Here is a 21,929-nt window from a genome sequence, read left to right as displayed (position 1 = left end):
TCTCCTTATATATACATAACATTACAGATCACAGAATAGTCCCATGTCACTTCCTCTCTATAAGGTTAGTTCCCAGTTTATGATAGATAGATACCCTACAGTGCAGAAAGAGGCCCTTCGGCCCATCGAGTCTGCACCAACCACAATCCCACTCAGGCCCTATCCCCATATCCCTACATATTTTACCCACTAATCCCTCTAACCTACACATCTCAGGACTCTAAGGGGCAATTTTAGCATGGCCAATCAACCTAACCCGCACATCTTTGGACTGTGGGAGGAAACCGGAGCACCCGGAGGAAACCCACGCAGACACGAGGAGAATGTGCAAACTCCACACAGACAGTGACCCAAGCTGGGAATCGAACCCAGGTCCCTGGAGCTATGAAGCAGCAGTGCTAACCACTGTGCTACCGTGCCGCCCTGTTAGCTGATTTGGGATACTGCAAGTCAGCTTCGGTTGCACCAGGACTGTTGCCAACCCTCCAGGATTGGCCTGCAACCTCCAGGAAATTTATCTTCAGAGTAACCCTGAAGAAGAATCAACATATAAGTGTCTTATTTTCTCATTTTGTTCCTGCACTTTTGTTTACTAGCCATAGCAATATTAGAGGTGGGGTTAGAAATTGGCTGTTTTAACTGATAGTCGATAAATGGGTAGCATGGTTGCTTGCACTGCTGTCTCACAGCAACAGGGACCCGGGTTTGATTCCGGCCTTGGGTGACTGTTGTGGAGCTTGTACATTCTCCCCGTGTCTGCGTGGGTTTTCTCCGGGTGCTCCAGTTTCCTCCCACAGCCCGAAAGATGTACTGGTTAGGGTGCACTGACCCGAACAGGCACCGGACTGTGGCGACTAGGGGAATTTCACAGTAACTTCATTGCAGTGTTAATGTAAGCCTTACTTGTGACTAATAAGTAAACTTTAAACTTTACTTTGAAAAATAAATGTTGTTTGAGGAAATTGATTATCACCCCCTATCAGTTATAGTTAATAACCTGCCTCATACACTGCGGACTCTGAGGTACAAAAATAGGTACTTGCTTTAGGTTGGTGTTGACTTGAGCAATCCATTTAACCGCCTTTGGGTTTGACTGACCCACTCCTTTGCGCCCTGGCCTCCGGCCACCAGAGGGTGCAGTCGAACCTGAGCCATCAGTTTGTGAATGTGGCTGCAAAAAGGAAACGTCCTGTTGGAGGCGGGAGTAACCGTCACACAGCGCTCGTGGCGGGAGTGAGGCCGCGCAGGATTAGTCGTCATAAGGCGCTCGCGGCGGGGGTGAGATGCTGCAGAATCTGGACAAATGCGCGCGGCACTTGGTGGTCAGTGAAAAATCCAACCTGAAGAACAACAAATCCAGGCACCGTAAACACGTGCAGGCTCATCACTATAACTACCAGGTGGGTGATTGACGGCCGGGGGCGGAGACTCTGGGTGATTGACAGCAGGCGGAGACTCAGTGGGTGATTGACAGCGGGCGGAGACTCAGTGGGTGATTGACAGCGGGCGGAGACTCAGTGGGTGATTGACAGGGGGCGGAGACTCAGTGGGTGATTGACAGAGGGCGGAGACTCAGTGGGTGATTGACAGGGAGCGGAGACTCAGTGGGTGATTGACAGGGGGGCGGAGACTCAGTGGGTGATTGACAGGGGACGGAGACTCATCACTATAACTACCAAGTGAGTGATTGGCAGATGGGGTCTTTCAAATGCATCATGGCTGATCCTACTGACATTCCTCACATCCACTTTCCTGCCCATTCCTCCTAACCCTTGATTCCCTTACTGATCAAAAATCTATCGCAGCTTTAAAGTCGTTCTCTGCCCTCATAGCTCTCTGGCAAGGAGTTCCAAAGACTCACAATCCTCTGAGAGAAGAACTTCCTCCTCATCTTAAATTGGTGCCCCTTTATTCTGAAACTATACCCCCTGGTCCTAGACTCTCCCATGAGGGGAAACATTCTCTCAACATTGATCCTGTCAAGCCCCTTAAGAATTCTCTGTTTCAGTGAGATCACCTCTCATTCTTCTAAATTCTAATGAGTAGAGTCCCACCCTTTCCTCATAAGACAATCCCTCCATACCAGGGATCATCCTAGTGAACCTTCTCTGAACTGCCTGCAATGAATTTATAAAGGGATCAAAACTGCTCATTCCTAATCTTATATTCCAACCCCTTGAAATAAGAGCCAACATTCCATTAGCCTTCCTGATTACCTGCTTTCATGCACAAGAACCCCCAAGTCCCTTTTTGTTGAAGCTTTCTGCAGTTTTTCTCCAGGTGGGTGATTGACAGGGGGATGGAGAATCGTCACTATAAGTATCGGAGGGGTGATTGACCGGATGGGTGGGGGATGACTCATCATTATAATTACATTATAATTGGGGTGATCAACAGTGGGGGCAAAGACTTTTCACTTTAACTACCAGGTTGGTGATTGACAGGGAGTTGGAGACTCAACACCATAGCAACATAGTGGGGGCGGGTTGATTACCAAGGGATGGGGTTTTTTAAAGCCTCATCTGACCTGTCGGGTAAATACTTGGTGGATTGAATATGGAAAAGGTGTGAGTAGCTCAGTGTGTTTTAGTCACTAATCAGAATTGCTTCTGTTGGACTGTCGTCTGTATGGTTTTGTGATGAAAGCACAGGCCCTGTTCTCTAGCGAACAGTAGAAATTTTGAAAGAAATGTTTTGTTTACATAGATTTAAAACTGATTCCTAATGCCTGTTAAGCTGATATCAGTTCTGACGGTAAGTTGAACTTCTGGTGTTATCTGCAGGTGCTGGTTGAGCTGCCGTATGTTTCCACTTTTTTGTGTGAATATTGCTGGCCCTCTTAGTTTACAACGGCATAAATATTTCATCTGGAATGTTTTATCTACATTTTTTAATTCACAAACATGTACAAGGATTGAAATCTACAAGACAAAACAGGAAGGCAGCATCAAAAACAAGAAACATTCACTTATATAATGCTTTCAACATAATGAAACGATCCAAGAAAGGGGCAGTCAGAGTTGGATTACTTTTTTAAATTATTGTCCCTTTTATTATTTCAGAGATACTTCCATTGACTTTTAAATTCAGGGTGAATGCATGCATTGTTGTGTTTATACTTTTACTCCTATTTTAGAATAAACCAAGAACCAATTAAACAAAATCAAATAAACTGAGGGACAAACTAAAGGGGGAACCCCTTAAAGGGATTTTGCCTTAAACAAAAAACAAATCACAAATGAAACTTGAAGCATTTAACCATTCATGCCTTTACTGGTGTCCGGAAACCATTATTGGTGAAAGTGAATATTGAATGATAAATGCCAGTAGTGGGAGTCATTTAATTTTACCATACAATGTTTATATTAGAATTTCCAAAAAATATCTTGTGCAAAATGGGATTTGGTGCTTCTAATAACACAACTGATGAGTTGCCACCATTGAAGATTTGCTTTCACAAGCAATCATTGGGTATGTAGAATTCTCTACCATAGAAAGCTGTTGGGGCCAGTTCATTAAATTTGTTCAAGAAGGAGCTCGACGTGGCCCTTGCGGTTAAAGGGATTAAGGGGCATGGAGAGAAAACGGGAGTGGGATACTGAAAGTGCATGATCAGCCATGACCGTATTGAATGGTGGTGCAGGCTCGAAGGGCCGAATGGCCTAATCCTGCCCCTATTTTCTATGTTTCTGCAATGATGAACTCGGAGTAGATTTTTTAATGTTAATAATTTTAAAGATTAATGCCATCACCAGGGTATCCTGGTTGATCTTCTAACTGTTGTACTTTTTTTAAAAATCCACACTGAAAGAATTATGAGAACATTTTATTGCCAAATTTATTTTTGCTGTGTAAATGTTTCCCTGCAGGTCTCCATCTTAATACCAGAATGTGGAGTGATACCACCAGGAGTCACCGCTGTCTGCAGAACTTTAGGAGATTATTATCTGGTGAAGCAGTTGCAACTTCATGAATTGCTTGTGCCTGAATTCATCAACAAATTTGTTAGGCAAGGTGATGAAATTGTCAGTAATTTATGAAATGTATTCATTTCTTTTTTTTGCCAACAATACATCTTGCTTAATTTAAAAATTGTTTGTTCCAGGCTTTCTTTATGTACTTTCATACAACACCAGAATAGATCAAGACAACTGTATTGCTCTTTTACCAACAGGTAAAATACCTTTGCTCAAAATTAGCATTCAACTTTATCTATTTAAATTATCATTAGTGTCACAAGTAGGTTTACATTAACACTGCAATGAAGTTACTGTGAAAATCCCCTAGTCGCCACACTCCGGCACCTGTTCAGGTACACTGAGGGAGAATTTAGCATGGCCAGTGCACCTAACCAGCACATCTTTCAGACTTTGGGAGGAATCCGGAGCACCGGAGGAAACCCACGCAGACATGGGGAGAACGTGCGGACTCCGCGCAGACAGTGACCCAAGCCGGGAATCGAACTCTGTTCCCTGGCGCTGTGAGGCAGCAGTTCTAACCACTGTGCCACCATATCTATTTGTTGCCTTAATACAATGTTTGTTTTTTTTCAGAATAAATTAGTTAATTCCAACGAGATTAGAAATAATGTCATGCCAAAATTGTTTCAAACGTAATATATACGGGTTCAACTACACTTTTGATGAAAAGCAGTGATTTTGCAAATGATCTTTATTGTTTGCTATTGTAAAATGGGTGTAAACAGAGATGTACATAATGTGGAAAACTAACAGAACATAGAATTTACAACATAGAAAAAGGCCAATTGGTTTATGCTAGTCTTTATGTTCCATGTGAGCCTCCTCCCATCCCAGGTCAAATAGTCTTTCAGAATATCCTTCTATTCTTTTCTTCCTCATGTACTTATATAGTTTCCCCTTCAATGCACTAATGCTATTCACCTCAGCTATTCCCTGTGGCAGCAAAATCCATATACCTACCACTTATTGGGTTTCACTTGAATTTGCTCCAAAATTCCCTGTTGGATCAGTTCCAAAATTCCCTGTTGGATCAGTTCGTGATTGTCTCATATTTAGACCCCTATAGGCAAGTTCTGGGAGCCGTTTCATCAGAGGTTATCTTTAACTTTTCTCCGGTACCCAAGACAGCCAGTTTTTCTCTGCAGGCCCTTGGTGATGCACAGCTGCAGGACTTGTTACAAAATACTTACATTTCCACACATTTTCAATACAGTAAGGTTTTCATTTATTGAAAAAAAAGTGTTTATTATATTACCTGAAACCCCAAGTATATGCTACAAATATAGAAATGTGTGGGGTAGTGGTTGGCATAATATTTGTGATTGCAATCTTCATTGAAGGAATTCCTTATTGATGACTATTGGGTTTCATAGGGAAACTAATTTTATCAGTTGACAAGGATACATATGAGGAGCTCGGTCTAGAAGGACAGCCGTCCACGTATTCACACAAGACAGCAGTGAGATACAGTAAGTGCAAACTATTAAAATCTTGGAAGAATTTCTTGTAGTACTGGGTGAATGCATCTTGTCAGGTGCCTTTTCACACATTCTTATAGAAAAGAATCAGAATCCCTACAGTGCTGAAGGAGGCCATTTGACCCATCAAGTTTGCACTAATCCTTCGACAGAGCATCTTACTCAGGGTCCACCACCCCACCCTATCCCCATAACCCTGTGAATTTACCCCGCTTATCCCCCTAGCCTATACACCTTTGGACACTAAGGGGTAACTTAGCATGGCCAATCCACCTAACCTGCACATCTTTGGAATGTGGTTGGAAACCAGAGCGCCCGAGGGAACCCATGCAGACATGGGGAGAACATGCAAACTCCACACAGGGCTGGAATGGAACCCGGATCCCTGGCGCTGTGAGGCAGCAGTGCTAACCGCTGTGCCACCCCTAACCTGTTGAAATTTTGTTCTAATTTGGTTTGACTTCCTTATAATTTAGTAAATATGAATGCAAGCTGACTCAAAGGTGTAAAAAGGAATTTAAATGGTGTGGACTTTGTCTCCGAGATGGAAAATAGTTTGTCACAATGTTTTCAGGAAGCGGTGCTGCAAGCTGTTTTATTCTGCTGTAATAATTGACAAATACATGTAGGGAGACCACTCTGGGACGTGGCTTTGAGTCCAGTCTTTGAGTTCCTCCCTCTGCCAGTAGTGAGGGTCCTGTGTGAAATGGATTTCTGACAGCCCAGCTTGCAGTGTGAATGTATCTGACACGCTCATTAGTTGTAAATGATGGGTGTGGGAATGAGAAAAATAACATAGTGGTACACTAGAGGGTGCCCTTCCCACTTCTGAGCTTGAGTCTGTGACATGTTATCGAGGAAAAGCATAAACATTTATCAGATGGTGAAAATACGCAACCCTGAATCAGTCGGTTTCTATCTCCTCTTATCAAATTGCCCTTTATCCCCTATATTTGTAACTGGCAACTTCCTAGTATATCTTTACTTTCAACATCTTTCTTGCAGTACAGACCCCAAAGCTGTTCACTATTTAATTGCTGATTATTAATAACTTGGCTGTGATGACAATGGAGGCAATATTTGCCTTTAGAAGAGTCAGCCAGGGTCCCAATTCTGAGTAGTATGTGCATGGAAGTCAGATTTAGGCAAGTTCAGAGGTCATAGTATTTGATTTAATTTTGATTTGATTTATTATTGTCACATGTATTAACATAGTGAAAAGTATTGTTTCTTGCGCGCTATACAGCCAAAACATACCAATCTCAGAAAAGGAAACGAGAGAGTGCAGAATGTAGTGTTACAGTCATAGCTAGGGTGTAGAGAAAGATCAACTTAATGCAAGGTAGGTCCATTCAAAAGTCTGACGGCAGCAGGGAAGAAGCTGTTCTTGAGTCGGTTGGTACGTGACCTCAGACTTTTGTATCCTTTTCCCGAAGGAAGAAGGTGGAAGAGAGAATGTCTGGGGTGCGTGGGGTCTTTAATTATGCTGGCTGCTTTGCCGAGGCAGTGGGAAGTGTAGACAGAGTCAATGGACAGGAGGCTGGTTTGCGTGATGGATTGGGCTACATTCACGACCTTTTGTAGTTTCTTGCGGTCTTGGGCAGAGCAGGAACCATACCAAGCTATGATACAACCAGAAAGAATGCTTTCTATGATGCATTTATAAAAGTTGGTGAGAGTCGTAGCTGACATGCCAAATTTCCTTAGTCTTCTGAGAAAGTGGCGGCGTTGGTGGGCTTTCTTAACTATAGTATCAGCATGGGGGGACCAGGACAGGTTGTTGGTGATCTGGACACCTAAAAGCGTGAAGCGCTCGACCCTTTCTACTTCGTGCCTGTTGATGTAGACAGGGGCATGTTCTCCTTTACGCTTTCTGAAATCTATGACAATCTCCTTTGTTTTGTTGACATTGAGGGAGAGATTATTGTTGCCGCATCAGTTCACTAGATTCTCTATCTCATTCCTGTACTCTGTCTCGTCATTATGTGAGATCCAAACCACTATGGTGGTGTCGTCAGCAAACTTGAAAATTGAATTGGAGGGGAATTTGGCCACACAGTCACAGGTGTATAAGGAGTTTATCTCATTGCCTCCATCAATTCATATTGTCGGATAGCTTGGAGATAGTTGCTGCCTGAACTCCCACATAAAGACCGGCCATGTTGGTTTGGTAATGGGAGGCTGTTAAGCCATGGCTTCAGTGAGTGCACCTTCAAAAAGAGACAATTCTCTGCAAACAATCCTCTGGCACCATCACCCAAGTAGCCATTTTTACACCCACATGCCTAGGCAAAGACCAGTGCCCAGGATGTTTGACCATGCTTGGTTGGCGCCAAGGGTAAATTTCAATTCTTCTCTCATCTGTCCATTTCTGCTCGCTGCATTTGCTGTTTAATGATCAGGAATGGAAACCTTAGCTGCTTTCTTACTCCCGCTCCCCCCAACTCAACTTACCTTTGCAAATTCAGAGTTGAAATTGACTTGCTTGTTGATATGTCTAACTGCTGCACCAGTACCCACGAAGCATAGAATGCTTTTCTTGATACGTCATGGGTTTATTCTGTGTAGTTTCCTTCCAAAATTATTTTTTAACTGATGGAATGATCATCGATTGTCCCCTGGTGCATGAATAAATTGGGTAGTCCACAGGGGAAAAAAAAGGAGTGTTTTTTTTTGTGTATGTCTACTTATGAGGTTTGTCAGTTTGTAGGGTATGGGAGCGCAGCTAATGATCCTGAGGAATAATGATCTGGAAACAGAGGTACCAATCCCATCATGGTTTAAATTCAGTTAATAAATAGATCCGAAATAAAAAGTTAGCATCAGTAATGGTAGCAGTATAACTATCAAGCTACCTGCTACCTTTTGCATGTAATTTGCAGTTTATCAGATTTCATGATTTCTCTCAGTTGGCTCAACTTCTATATTCCATTGATTTGGACAGAGCTACACCAATGTGACACTCTGGAACACAACCCCAGGGGAGGCGATGGCCCAGTGGTATTATCGCTAGACTATTAATCCAGCTCATGTTCTGGGAACCTAGGTTCAAATCCCACCACGGGCAGATGGTGGAATTTAAATTGCATATAAAAAGTTTGGAATTAAGCATCTAATGATGACCATGAAACCTTTGTCAATTGTCAGAAAAACACATCTGGTTCACTAATGTCCTTAAGGGAAGGAAATCTACTGTCCTTACCTGGTCTGGCCTACATGTGACTCCAGAACCACAGCAATGTGGTTGACTCTCCACTGCCCTCCAAGGGCAACTAGGGATGAGCAATAAATGCTGGCCCAGCCAGGAACACCCATGTCCCATGAATGAATTTAAAAAAAAACATTGTTCAGACACCTCATATTAGAATTAAGTCCAACTACCTGGGGAGACCTGGCATATATTGAAGTGGGTTGGGTTCAGCCATAACATCATAACTCCATGAACTGTGTAAAAATGTGCCGACTATACTCCATCCCTCAAACACTCTTTGGGAAATTCAAATCGTCAGCAGTTCAGACAAACTGCTTTCCAGTCAATCAGACAGATAATTACATGTACCATTTTTGTGGCATGGTTCCTGTTCCTTGAATGAAACATGAAAAAGTTAGCCCCAACAAACCTCTTGAAATCCAGGTGAGTTCACTGGTTGATGGAAGACCAATAGAGAGAGATCTGAAATCGTTTAGCTCACAGACCAAGCCAGTTTTGTAGAAATGCTGCAGGAGGTTTTCAATGTGAGTAAGAAATTTTAGGTCTGGAAGGAATAAAGTTAATTGCCATTGTTGAAAGGAAGCAAAAGATCTCACTATTTATAACATCCATCTCAGACCGACTGCTTTTTACAGGAAATGCGGCAATGATTCAAAGTTTGATTTGTAACCTGTCTTTCTATATTCCGTGTAATGTAGATCATCCTAAAATCAGTTTAGTTTGGGTTTCATGATCTTGTGATGTGTTTTCAGATGTTACTGTCCACTTGCGTGATGCTACATTTGTTCCTGGTGAAAAAAGATATAACCGAGTACTGTGGGCATTGAAAGAGAAAAAGCCTTTAACCTTTGACTTTTTGATGACCTGGCATCCCTCAGGTAAGAGCTTATGAAATGGCAGTTAAGACAAGACTATTGAAATTTTCTCTCCTAACCCTTAAAGATGCAATCTAGCTATAATTAGAGAAAGTTAAAGAAAGTCGTGCAATGTTGGTCTGAGGAATCGGATGATCTCCTATGGGACTGCTTCGAGTCAGTAGACTGGTCAGTATTTAAAAACTCAGCGACAACCTGAACGAGTACGCCACTACAGTAACTGATTTCATTAGTAAATGTGTAGAAGACTGTGCCAAAGAAGCAAATCCATGTGTTTCCAACCGGAAACCAGGGATGAACAGGGATATCCACTGCTTGCTGAAGTCCAGATCTGAGGCGTTCAAGTCAGGCGACCCTGACCTGTACAAGAAAGCCAGATATGATCTATGGAGCTCCATCAAAGATGCCAAAAGACAGTACTGGAACAAGCTAGAATCCCAAGCTAGCCACACAGACTCCTACCAATTATGGCAAGATTGGCAAGACATAGCAGGGGTATTCGCAGACATCTTTAACATCTCTTTACACCAATCTGAGGTCCTTATCTGCTTCAAGAACATGACCATCATCCTGGTACCAAAGAAAGGCCAGGCAGCGTGTCTTAATGACTATTGTCCGGTAGCTCTGACATCCATCATTATGAAGTGCTTCGAAAGGTCAGTCATGGCACAAATCAATTCCAGCCTCCCAGATTGCCTGGATCCACTACAGTTTGCCAATCGCCGCAACAGGTCCGCAGCAGATGTCGGCTCCCTCGCCCTTCACTCAACTCTGGAACACCTAGACAACAAAAACACCTATGTCAGACTCCTATATAATGACTACAGCTCAGCCTTCAACACCATTATTCCTACGAAACTCATCTCCAAACCCCGTGGCCTGGGGCTTGGCTTCTCCCTCTGCGACTGGATCCTAGACTTCCGAACGTACAGACCTCAATCAGTAAGGATAGGCAACAACACCTTCTCCACGATCATCCTCAACACTGGTGCCCCACAAGGCTGTGTTCTCAGCCCCTTACTATACTCCTTATACACCTATGACCGTGTGGCCAAATTACCCTCCAACTCAATTTTCAAGTTTGCTGATGTCACCACTGTAGTGGGTCGGATCTCAAACAATGATGAGACAGAGCAGAGGAAAGTGATAGAGAATCTGGTGAACTGGTGCGACAACGCTATAGTTAAGAAAGTGCACCAACACCTCTACTTTCTAAGGGGGCTAAGGAAATTTGGCCTGTCCACTATGACTCTCACCAACTTTTACAGATGCATTCTTTCTGGTTGTATCATAGCTTGGTATGACTCCTGCTCTGTCCAAGACCTCAAAAAGTTACAAAGGGTCGTAAATGAAGCCCAGTCCATTACGTAAATCAGCCTCTCATCCATTGACTCTGTCTACACTTTCCACTGCCTCAGAAAAGCAGCCAGCATAATCAAGGATCCCATGTAACCTGGACATACTCTCTTCCACCTTCTTCGGCAATAAGATACAAAAGTCTGAGGACATGTACCACTTGACGCAAGAACAGCTGCTTCCCTGCTGCCATCATATTTTGAATGGACCTAGCTCGTATTAAGTTGACCTTTCTCTAGCTATGACTGTAATATTACATTCTGCACTCTCTCCTTTCCTTCTCTATGTACAGTATGCTTTGTATAGCATGCAACAAAACAATACTTTTTCACTGTATACTAATACATGCGACAATAATAAATCAAATCAAATAATTGAGGCCTTTACTTCAGAACAGTTAGTCTGGTGAAGGTTCAGCATGTCATTTGTGGTACACACTTTCTACAACAATAGTGTTACACTGCGTGCAATGATGATGTCAGTGTGGTTCTCCTGCTGACAATCTTGTCCTTAAGTTAGAAGGTTATGGGCGGGATCTTCTGGCCTCACTCATCCCGAAACCGGAAATCCCACCTGAGGACCTTTCCACGGTCTGTCCCTCGCCTGCTCCGATTCCCATGGTGGGCAGCATGGTAAAATTCGCCCCAATGTGTTGTATCTTGTTTTTGTGATTGAGCACAAAATCTAGACATAGAATCCTACCTCTGAATATAGCCAGCATCTTTCCAGCAATGTCTTTTCTTCTGTCCCTCAAACTAATATGTCCTGGAGTTCCCCAAGGATTTATCCTTTTCTCTTTTCTTTTCCTCGCAACATGCTTCTCTTGGTGACACCACCCAAAGTCACAGGCTCAGCTTTCAATTGGAAGGTGATAATACATTGCTTCCATCAACATTCCAGTTGCCAACATTCGGAATTGATGGGCCATCGTTTGCTCCAGATCTACAACTGGAAGCCAAATCCGGCCCCATTCAAAAGTGCTCTCCTTTATTACTGCCCCTGTCTCCTATCTGGACACTATCTTAAGCTGAACCAGACTGTTTGCAATCATTGTTATCCTGTGTTGGGTTTCCAATCCTAGATCCTTTCCAACATAAAGGCCACTTACAAAGACCCTTGCGCTCCACAACATGCCAGCCCCCTCTCAAATTTCTTCAAAACCTGTTAATGATTTCTTTGATCAAGTTTTCAATCATGCCTATTAACTTTTCTCTTCATGGCTAGACGTTGGGCAGGATTCTCCGATCTCGTCCGTTTCCGCTCAACTGCCAGCAAGAATGGAGAATTTGGCGCTCAGCCAAAACCCCATTCACTGCAGCGGCACTGGAGAAACCCAGTGGCAGACGTGGGCAGAGGCTTTTGGCAATTATGTCTAATTCTGAAAAATCTTGGGGTATTTTACACATTAAAAAGTTTAAATGTTGGGCGAAATTTTATCAAAAAATAACAGAATGTTGTTTCTGGAAAGAAAACTGGCGTGTTTCTCTCCAGAGAGTCCGGTTGGTTTTCTCTCCAGATCTTACGACACTCAGCCAAAAAAAATCAAGGGGGCTGTCTGGCTCACTCGCACACGCTGGCCATACTTAAAGCAAAGTGGGTTTGAGAGAAGCCCCGAAGATCTGAGAGGACAGCCGGAGGTCGGTGTCTCTGGACAGTCCAAAGATGTGCGGGTTAGGTTGATTGGCCAGGTTAAAAAAAATTGCTCCTTAGAGTCCTGGGATGCGTAGGTTAGAGGGATTAGCGGGTAAAATATGTGGGGGTAGGGCCTGGGTGGGATTGTGGTCAGTGCAGACTCGATGGGCCGAATGGCCTCCTTCTGCACTGTAGGGTTTCTATGATTTCTATGATTTTTCTATGATTCTATGACTGCAGGCCCTAACAGGAAAGATACCCTTTTGGAACAGTGGTGTTCTGCTTGGCATGGCCAAAGATCTGAAAATGTGCTTGGAAGGTGAAGTTGAGTGTATGCAAAGATCCAGGGGAAAAAAAAGAACCTCAGAACACGAGATTGAAACCCTGGAGGTGAATCCTGGTTGAAGCTGTTTGAGTGAGAGCAACATGAGGCAGAGAATTCCCAGGCAACTTTTGAATGTGGAGTTTGGAAACTCAAAAAAAAAAGTTACGACCCATCACGTGAGGTTTCACTCTGGGATCTGATTTGTCCGGTATTGGCATCAGCTGGGATCATAATAGACACACACGCACACACCACGCGCGCGCGCGCACTCACACACACACACATGCCTATCAGCAAATACAGGTTGAGGAAAGCCTGTGATTGGATGAGCAGCTCTACAGCATCTTTCGGATCCAAATCTGCCATTCTTCCTTCTCACAGAGAGGCACGCCAGGTTGGATTCTGGCTTGCCCATTGGACAAGCCTGCTCTTAATAGAGTTATAACGAAAACACGTGAAACAAAAATCACTTTCTCATAAGAAACTTTGAAATAAGGTGTGTTACCTTCTTGACCTGTAATTTTTACATATGAAATTTATTGGCTGCTTCGAACCTCACTGGACCAAAAATCCTCTTACCAACTGTTTCTACTTATCACCTGACCCTCTCACTGCTTCCCTCCCTGGCCCTCCTGCTCACTGTTTCCCTCTGCCACTCCCTCTCACATGCTGCTTCCCTCTGTCGAACCTGCTCTATGAGCTGGGGATCAAGAGAGGGAGGGAGCAAGTGAGGGGCTGCGAATGGAAGGGAAGATGCAGGAGGGTCAGAGAGGAAAGTGGCTAGTGGAAGGGTCAGGGTATGAGACAGTGAGCAATAGGGTTGGAGAGAGGCCGCGAGCAGGTGGGTGGAGGAGATAGGTGGTATGTAGGATGATTGGGAATGTGGGAGACAAGTGGGAGGGTAAGGGAGGGAGGGTCCAGGAGGGCGACAGTGAGTCGAAGTGGCAGGGAGCAGGATGTTGGGGGAGGGAGGTGCACAGTCACGGAATGAGGCATTGCATAGAAGGGTCAGGAAGTGCACTGAATGGTAGGTTCTGGGACAAAGGCTGCGAGTGAGAGGTTCAGGGATGGAGGTGGCGAGCGCCGGTTGGCAAGTGGTGAGATGGCGGGAAGCAATGAGTGGGAAGAGCGGAGGCAGCAAGGTCGGTGGATTGGGCGGGAGGTGATGAGTGAAAGGTTCTGTAAGCTTTGAGCTAGAGAAAAGGAGCGAGCGGGAGGGTCGGGGAGGGAAGGGGCGAGCAGGAGGGAAGGGGGCGAGCGGGAGGGAAGGGGGCGAGCGGGAGGGAAGGGGGCGCGCGGGAGGGTCAGGGAGGGAAGGGGGCAAGCGGGATGGCCAAGGAGCGAAGGGGTGAGCAAAAGGGTCAGGGAGGGAAGCGGGGTCGGGGAGGGAAACGGGGTCGGGGGGGAAGCGGGTTGGGGAGGGAGGTATCAATAATGCGGATGGGAAAGGAAAATAACAGGTTATTTTTAAAAATTGAGACTGAACTGAGCATGCTCAGTGACCACGCCAAAATGAAAATGGCGGCAACACCATTGGTAGGGGACACATGCCCCTGATTTGCCAATTTAGAACACGCTTTAAATGGAAGGTACCTATAATTTTAATTCCTGTGCTTCTGTTTTTAAATATCAAACCTAGATGGAGAAGAAGCCTCTTTGGCATCATATTTCATGGACTATGAATGCAAGCTTTACCAGCCTACACTATCAACCAGAGTAATAAAGAACCTTGACTGTCCTGACTTGCTGAGTAAGGAGTTGAAAGGGAAGGACAGTGACTCCTGCAGCTCTCAGGAATTCCTCGAATGGCTTGGTGCAGTCTTCAGTAATATTGATTGGTGAGTTTAAATGACCAGAGCAGGACAGTGGGACTGAGGGGAAAGGTGTATCAAAGAGACAGCACTGCCAAAATGGGCTGAATGGCCTATGCTGTATCTTCCATGGCTCTTTGTACAATTTCCCTTCACTTCCTCTTGCCCTTTCAAAAATGAAACCCTCTGTCACGCAATATTCCATTATAGGGGATGTGCTGAATTCATTATTCAGTCTTTCGGCCTTTTTCCTGGATAACTCCAGTGGTTAACTATGTAGTCACATCAAAGCTGGAATCATACATTGTGGAGCTTACAAGTATAAATCTGTGCAATGTGCAGTACGACATCTGTAACATGAGTTCTTAAAAGTCTTACGTTGGCCTGACTTAATTCTAGCTCGCATCTGTTCTTTCACCTACTGAAAATATTGACCTGCTGTTTGCTAAGACACTGGAAAGTAAGTAAACTGTTGTATTGCAGTATTGAGTTTGGTCACTGTTTGGTGCGAGGATATTCTGGTGGTTTAGTGCTTGCATTCAGTGACTGAAATGAGGGATTGCGGCAACAAGCTTCCAAATTCTAGCCCAATAATGAAACTAATTGCTGCTATTGTCCTGAAATCTCCCAAATAGGAATAGATCTGACATTACACAGTCTAGCTGCCATCCACAACTATATCAGAGTCCAAGTGACCCTGGAGAGTATGCTCAAGGCCTCCTGTGACTGGAATGCATCACGAACTCCCGGGAAAGTCATTTTAATTTAAGTTCCTTTGGGTTTCTGTAACAGTGTATTACTGAAGCCCCTTTAATATGGGGAAAATAATTAACACTTTTTTTGAATTATTAGAAACATTTATATAAAAGGGGTAGACCTGGAATTGTAGGCCTGTAACATCCGAGCTCTGGGTTGTCGTAACTGCGACGGGAGATACCCTAAAAGTGCGCGGGGGAACAAACATACACACACACACACACACCCCCCCCACCCCCACTAGAGGACCCCAGGTAATGGCCGGGAGGTTCCAACTGTCTTGTAGTATTTGGCTATCCGGGAACGATTAGGAGAATTAAAACCACGTGTAACTCCTGGGTAACGATCATGCTGACCATCTCCGATCCCCTCACTCCCGCCATGGGATCTCCCAACCTCTCCCACCTACACACATACATACACACACACCATGGGATCTCCAAACCTCTTCCCCCTACACACACACACGCCCCCCCCCCCCCGCAGTAAAAAAGGAGCGTGGCTTCCTTATGTCCGACTCTGCTAACCTTGACACAAGGCCTTGGAAACCTAGCGCTAGACAGTTCTCATCTGGCCTGCGTCGGAAAGTTTAACAAGAAAGGAGCAGTTCCATTTTAAAGGTAAGAAACTAGGACCAGAGTAGCGTTCTGTCTCTGATTGCCATTCTGCGGAAGTTATGGGCCAACTTGTTTCTTAGCTACTTTTTTAAAAGCGTAAGCAAATATTCTCAGAGTGTATTTGATGCTATACTGCTTTAACTCAGAGTATTTGATGAAAGGGTGGCACGGTAGCTAGCACTGCTGCCTCACCGCGCCAGGGACCTGGGTTTAATTCCAGCCTTGGGTCACTGTCTGTGTGGAGTTTGCACATTCTCCCCGTGTCTGCGTGGGTTTCCACCGGGTGCTCCGGTTTCCTGCCACAGTCCAAATTGTGCAGGTTTGATTGATTGGCCATGCTAAATTGACCCTAATGTCACGGGGGTTAGCAGGGTAAATGAGGGTTGCGGGAGTAGGGCCTGGGTGGGGTTGTGGTCGGTGCAGACTCAATGGGCCAAATTGCTTCCTTCTGTACTGTAGGGATTCTATGATTCTATGAAATGATCAAATTGTATGAGATTTTTGACCTTTTAACCTCATTCCAAAGATGTGCGGGTTAGGTTGATTAGCCATGCTTAAATTGCCCCTTAGTGTCCTGAGATGTGTAGGTTAGAGGGATTAGTGGGTAAAATATGTAGGGATATGGGGGTAGGGCCTGGGTGGGATTGTGGTCAGTGCAGACTCGATGGGCCGAATGGCCTCTTTCTGTACTGTAGGGTTTCTATGATTTCTAACCCACACTGTGTGGCTGATCCTCTCTGGTTATTCCAAGTGTCATTGGGTATTATTCAATCACACAGTATTTAGCCCATTCACTACAGAGCACTTACTGCCCAGGAAACAAATCTGGGCGAAATAACCAATTCCATGGTGCTTAAACGCTTTGCCCAGTCTGCGCCTGCCCTGTTTGGGTTCAGTGCTATCAGCTACCTAGTGCAAGTACATTTTGGGCCATTGCTGGCAAGGCAAGGAACCTGATCTGCATTTCATTAAATGGTTGCAGATTCACAACAGATCTGGGAGTGCTAAATTGTTGAAATGAGGCTTGAGGCCCAATGACTGACTGTGCTCAGTTCTGCTGGTTTGGGGCATGCATTGTCGGCAAACATCAATTCACCCACTTAGCTTCTTCACTCATATTCTTTCCAGCCTTTCTATCTAACACATAAAGACTAGTTTGAATCAGTTGTTTAAAAGACCCCCATTCTTTGAAGATCAGCCAACTGCACAAAGAATGGGCATTTCTCATCAAGTATTGACCAGTTATTGATCAATATTATTTCTCATTTTTCATAGATGAGTTGGCTTAAAATGTAGAAATTGCGGTACAAATTGTCCAATTTTTAAAAAATGTCCATTTTGCTGGTCCCCTGAATCAAGTGACACTGGATCATAGCCACCTGAAAACGTGCAAGAGTAATTTGGTTATGACACTCCACACTGCCTAGCAGTGAAGCAGGAGAGCTTCATATTGTGGACATGGGTGCATGAGATGACACTCATTGCTGTTTGGTGCCACACCACAACAATCTGACACACAGGCTGGGTCATCCTTCTGCAAGCCACTGGCTGATCTGCACTGTTGTTGGTGGATGCTCAGGCATTGGGGGCGCAGGTTGTGATGTTTACTTGCTAAGTTGAAGCTTACCCTAAATCCTTAAGATGACTACACAGGTACTCCCTGGAAAACGGTGCCAAAATGCCCATCCTGAGGTGCAAATGTCACAACTGCGGAGTGCCGTTTATGTGGAATGGTGGGTGTTTTTAAGTTCCCAGCTCCTGCCTTAGGGGTGAGTCAAGGCTAGAAAAATGGCAGGAAATGACTGTCTTTTTTTTCTTAACACTTTTGAAATGTGATGTGTATGTGCTGCAGGCAAGATTTTTATATTCATTTAGAAATTTACTCTGAATACTATTAACAGTTTGAGTCCTTTAAGCAATGAAGGAATAAGGAAATTGACATAGTCCTAACAGCTCATTGGTGTTCTTTGTAAAGATCCTGGTGATGAGTAAAATGCAGTGCTGCACTAACATGTATTTTAATCAAAAGTTCCATTCTTATTTATCAATAGCAATAATCAAGCAGACAGTTTTCTCTCTACCTACTGCTGCCCTTGGCCCAGCACAGTCCTGGATAAAGCAAGCCTTTGTACGATTTCTGGATTTATCATTCCTGAAGGGATAAATTTGATATTGGATCAGCTTCGGTAAGCTCCATTGTAAAAGCAATATTTTGTGCTCAGTAGCTCTGTGGGCTAGCAGACTACATAGGGTGATCTTTAGCTATAATTGCTAAACTCAGTCCTCCATTAGTGCTGAGTTCAGTCAGCACTACATTTGGCCTCGGTGTACCTGGACCTGACAGGGTTCAGCTCCTATCACGCTCTAGTTTTTTACATTCCTTCTGACCTTTGGTGCATCCCTAACTTCCTTTGCTCCAGCATTAGTGACCATGACTTCAGCTGTTTGGGCTGTAGGCTGTGGAATTCCCTCTGATAATCTCTCCTTTTTCCCATTTGAGAATCTCTTTGAAACCTACCTCTCTGACCACTTGTCCTCCTGTTTCCTTATGCTGACTCGGGGTCAATGTTTGAACTGATTACGCTCCTCTGTAATCTCTGGGAGGTTTTTCTACATTTGAAGGTATAATGAAAATGCAAGTTGTTGTCATGACCCATTTTGGAATTTATTTTATTAATCTTTACAGCATCCCTGTTTAGAGCAGTTTACAAAAGTGGTCTATGTAGTTATCTTTCTAAGACCATTAAATAGTTGCAGGTTTACTCTTTAGATTGTTTATATAAGAGTCACCATTAGAGATTTTGTTCTGACAATTATTGAAACATACATCCAATCTTTGTCGGGTTAAACATTCTTAGTTCTGTTGATTGGTCACATTGTGTTTTAAGAAGTACTCTTAGAATGCTCTTGGGCTAGTTGTCACAAAATTCGATTTAGTACGTCATGTGTAGTTTTAAAGAGCTTGGATTATTTCCTAATAATAACCTGCAAATATAACTGTCTCTGGCCAAATCTCCAATTTAGAGACATAAAGGTTTACAGCATGGAAACAGCCCAACTTGTCCGTGCCGCCCAGTTTTACCACTAAGCAATTGCCCACATTGGGCTCATATCCCTCTATACCCATCTTACCCATGTAACTATTTAAATGCTTTTTAAAAGACAAAATTGCACCCACTTCGACTACTGCCTCTGGCAGCTTGTTGCAGACATGATTGGCCATGCTAAATTGACCCTACTGTCAGGGGATTAACAGGGTAAGTATGTGGGGTTATGGGAATAGGGCCTGTGGTCGGTGCAGACTTGATGGGCTGAATGGCCTCCTTCTGTAGGGATTCTATGATTCTATGCAGGGAGCTGAAGGAAAGCTAAAATTACTTCTTAATTTACAAAAATTACCACCCTCTGAGTGAAATAAATGCTCCTCTGGGCCCTTTTGTATCTCTCCCCTCTCATCTTAAACCTATGCCCTCTAGTTTTAGACTCCCCTGTCTTTGGGAAAAGATGTTGACCATCTACCTTATCTATGCCAACTTCATGGCAAAAAATAAATATATTTGATTTTATTTGTTATGGCATTTTCAAAAGCAAAAGATTTGTCCTAATGTTCTTTGTTTTTCTTAACAGAATTGCATAGATTATAAAATGGATATTTTTGTAAATTAAGAAGTAATTTTAGCTTTCCTTCAGCTCCCTGCATAGAATCATAGAATCCCTACAGAAGGAGGCCATTCAGCCCATCAAGTCTGCACCGACCAAAGGCCCTATTCCCATAACCCCACATACTTACCCTGTTAATCCCCTGACAGTAGGGTCAATTTAGCATGGCCAATCACGCTAACCCACACATCTTTGGACTGAGGGAGGAAACCGGAGCACCCGCAGGAAACCCACGCAGACACGGGGTGTCTCATGATAATCTGTCAACTCTTTGCTAAAAAATGTAAGCAAACACGCCCGTTAAACTTTAACTGTTGGGATCAATTTAAGGATTAGCAGCGGGAAGACTGACAGAAAAATGGAAAGACAGATTGAGTGTTCAATGGCAGGAATACCATTCAGATCAACTGCTCCGTCCTGGTTTGTTTAACTCATTATCATGCCAAAGAGTTCACTTATCCACTTAATGAGATTTCACGAACTCTGTTTTTACTACTTCTATTTACGGCTGAGCTGCAGCCCAGCTAGAATATTGCATTATAAAATACGTGATCGAGCATGTATTTCAATACTAGTCACTGAAAACAGTGATATATGAATGATGGAGCTTTGAGGAGACTCTAATGGTAAATTCCAGCTCAAAGTATTTTAAACTAAATGTTATTTTCCTGCAAGGTGTGAGGTTGCATAGCATTTAATTGCAAGAAGCTGAAATTCTGGATTTCCTTAAATACCTAGGGAAGACTATTAGCTACAGTTTAAAAGGCAATAGCATAGATACAAAGATTGAAGTATGTAAAGCAATATCTTGATTCCCTAAAGAAGCTCAGTTGAGTGACAATGGAATCATTGGTGGGGAATGAGTGGCGTCTGTAAGTATGACAGATGAGCTGTCAAAATTTCACTATGTAAAAAAAATACAAAGGCTCTTGACTGCTGCATATGTGCATCTTTTGTCATTGTTTCTTATATTGACTTCAAGCAAATTATGATTTAATATTTTTAACCTGAAATTTTTGAAAGTAAATTTACTTGTGCCCTATTTAGATCACTAGTTACCCCTGTTCCTTATATAATGTTATTCTCCTTTGGAACTAAATTTTTTATTTAGAAATGTGTTCCATGTATGTGACTCACCTTTTGAATCTGAGTTGAATTTAAATCCTGTTGGGTGGATTTTTAAAAAAAATTTTATCAGGAAAATGTAGTAGCTTTAGTTCCAAAGTAAATTGTTGAGTGGCATATGGGCGCAGGACTGTTGTCAACACTTTATTACTCTTCTGAATCACGCATCTCTAAGATGATTTGTGTTCTAAGTAACCTTGTACATGGTTCAAAATTATAATTTTTCATGGCTCTATTGTATTCACTGCTATAATATGAAACCTGGGATCGATAGCATTTATCACAAACTTTTTATTTTCCCTAGACTCTATTTTGAGGAACCCAAGCTAGCCCAGTGGGTTAGTATGACAGTCCACGGCTTTGCAGACAGCCCAGTTTCCTGGGGAGAACGTGAACATGGATATCACAAGGGAGGAGAGAACCTCTACAATTTGGTTCTGTTCAGGAACCAGGATTACTGGCTCCACATGGCTGTGGGGACACATAGTGGCTGCCCACCATAGTGTAATAACTGCCATGTGCTTCTTTTATCTAACCCCCTGAGGAGTTGAATACTTGCAGCACCTGACATTTGTGAATTAAGAAATTCTTTGCTGTAACTGATTATTGAAGCCTCTTGATACCACGGATGCGGAAACACATTCAACTGAACAAAACGGGCCTGTTTTAAATTGTTAAGAGAGTTAATTAAAAATATGCAGCATTGTGACTGTTATGCCAAGTTCAAAGCATCTGCTTCATTCATCACTTTTAAGTTTTCTTTTTCCTGCCTGTGGCTGCTACATTTTGTGAGCCAGTGGGCATTCCAGGCCAGGCGTTTGTGAACTTTGGCCTCTGCCACTCTCTCTACAGGTATGCTTGAACTTGGGACACTCTTAATCTAAATAAGCTGCTTTCTCTCACTCTTTTTGAGGATTGACATCTCAGCTGAGCTCCCCTAATTAGGGGATATACTATGTGGCAAATTACAGGGTGGAATACCTATTCTTTATGGTTAGGTGCAATCTGTGAGCACTTCAACATTCTGTCACAAGTTTCCATACCACCTCCTCAGCATCAACAGCACCTTGCTTCATGTTGTCTTTAATGTAGGACACATTCTA

The 21,929-nt window shown here is 43.5% G+C and overlaps 1 protein-coding gene across 1 annotated transcript; it reads left to right on the top strand.

Moving 5' to 3' along the window:
* Window positions 1-843: 843 nt before the first annotated feature.
* rpp40 (ribonuclease P/MRP 40 subunit) lies at window positions 844-21,547 on the top strand. The gene is made up of 8 exons (XM_078199152.1): window positions 844-1,400; window positions 3,870-4,014; window positions 4,106-4,174; window positions 5,354-5,449; window positions 9,422-9,547; window positions 14,497-14,695; window positions 18,093-18,227; window positions 21,131-21,547. Exons 1-8 carry the CDS (start codon window positions 1,284-1,286, stop codon window positions 21,327-21,329), a joined length of 1,086 nt encoding a protein of 361 aa, XP_078055278.1. The 5' UTR covers window positions 844-1,283; the 3' UTR covers window positions 21,330-21,547.
* The last annotated feature ends 382 nt before the right edge of the window (window positions 21,548-21,929 follow it).

Source organism: Mustelus asterias, chromosome 2, assembly GCF_964213995.1.
Source record: "Mustelus asterias chromosome 2, sMusAst1.hap1.1, whole genome shotgun sequence".
NCBI lineage: Eukaryota > Metazoa > Chordata > Chondrichthyes > Carcharhiniformes > Triakidae > Mustelus > Mustelus asterias.
The sequence above is the reverse complement of the archived record's forward strand: the minus strand, read 5'-3'. Positions and strand labels throughout refer to the sequence as shown.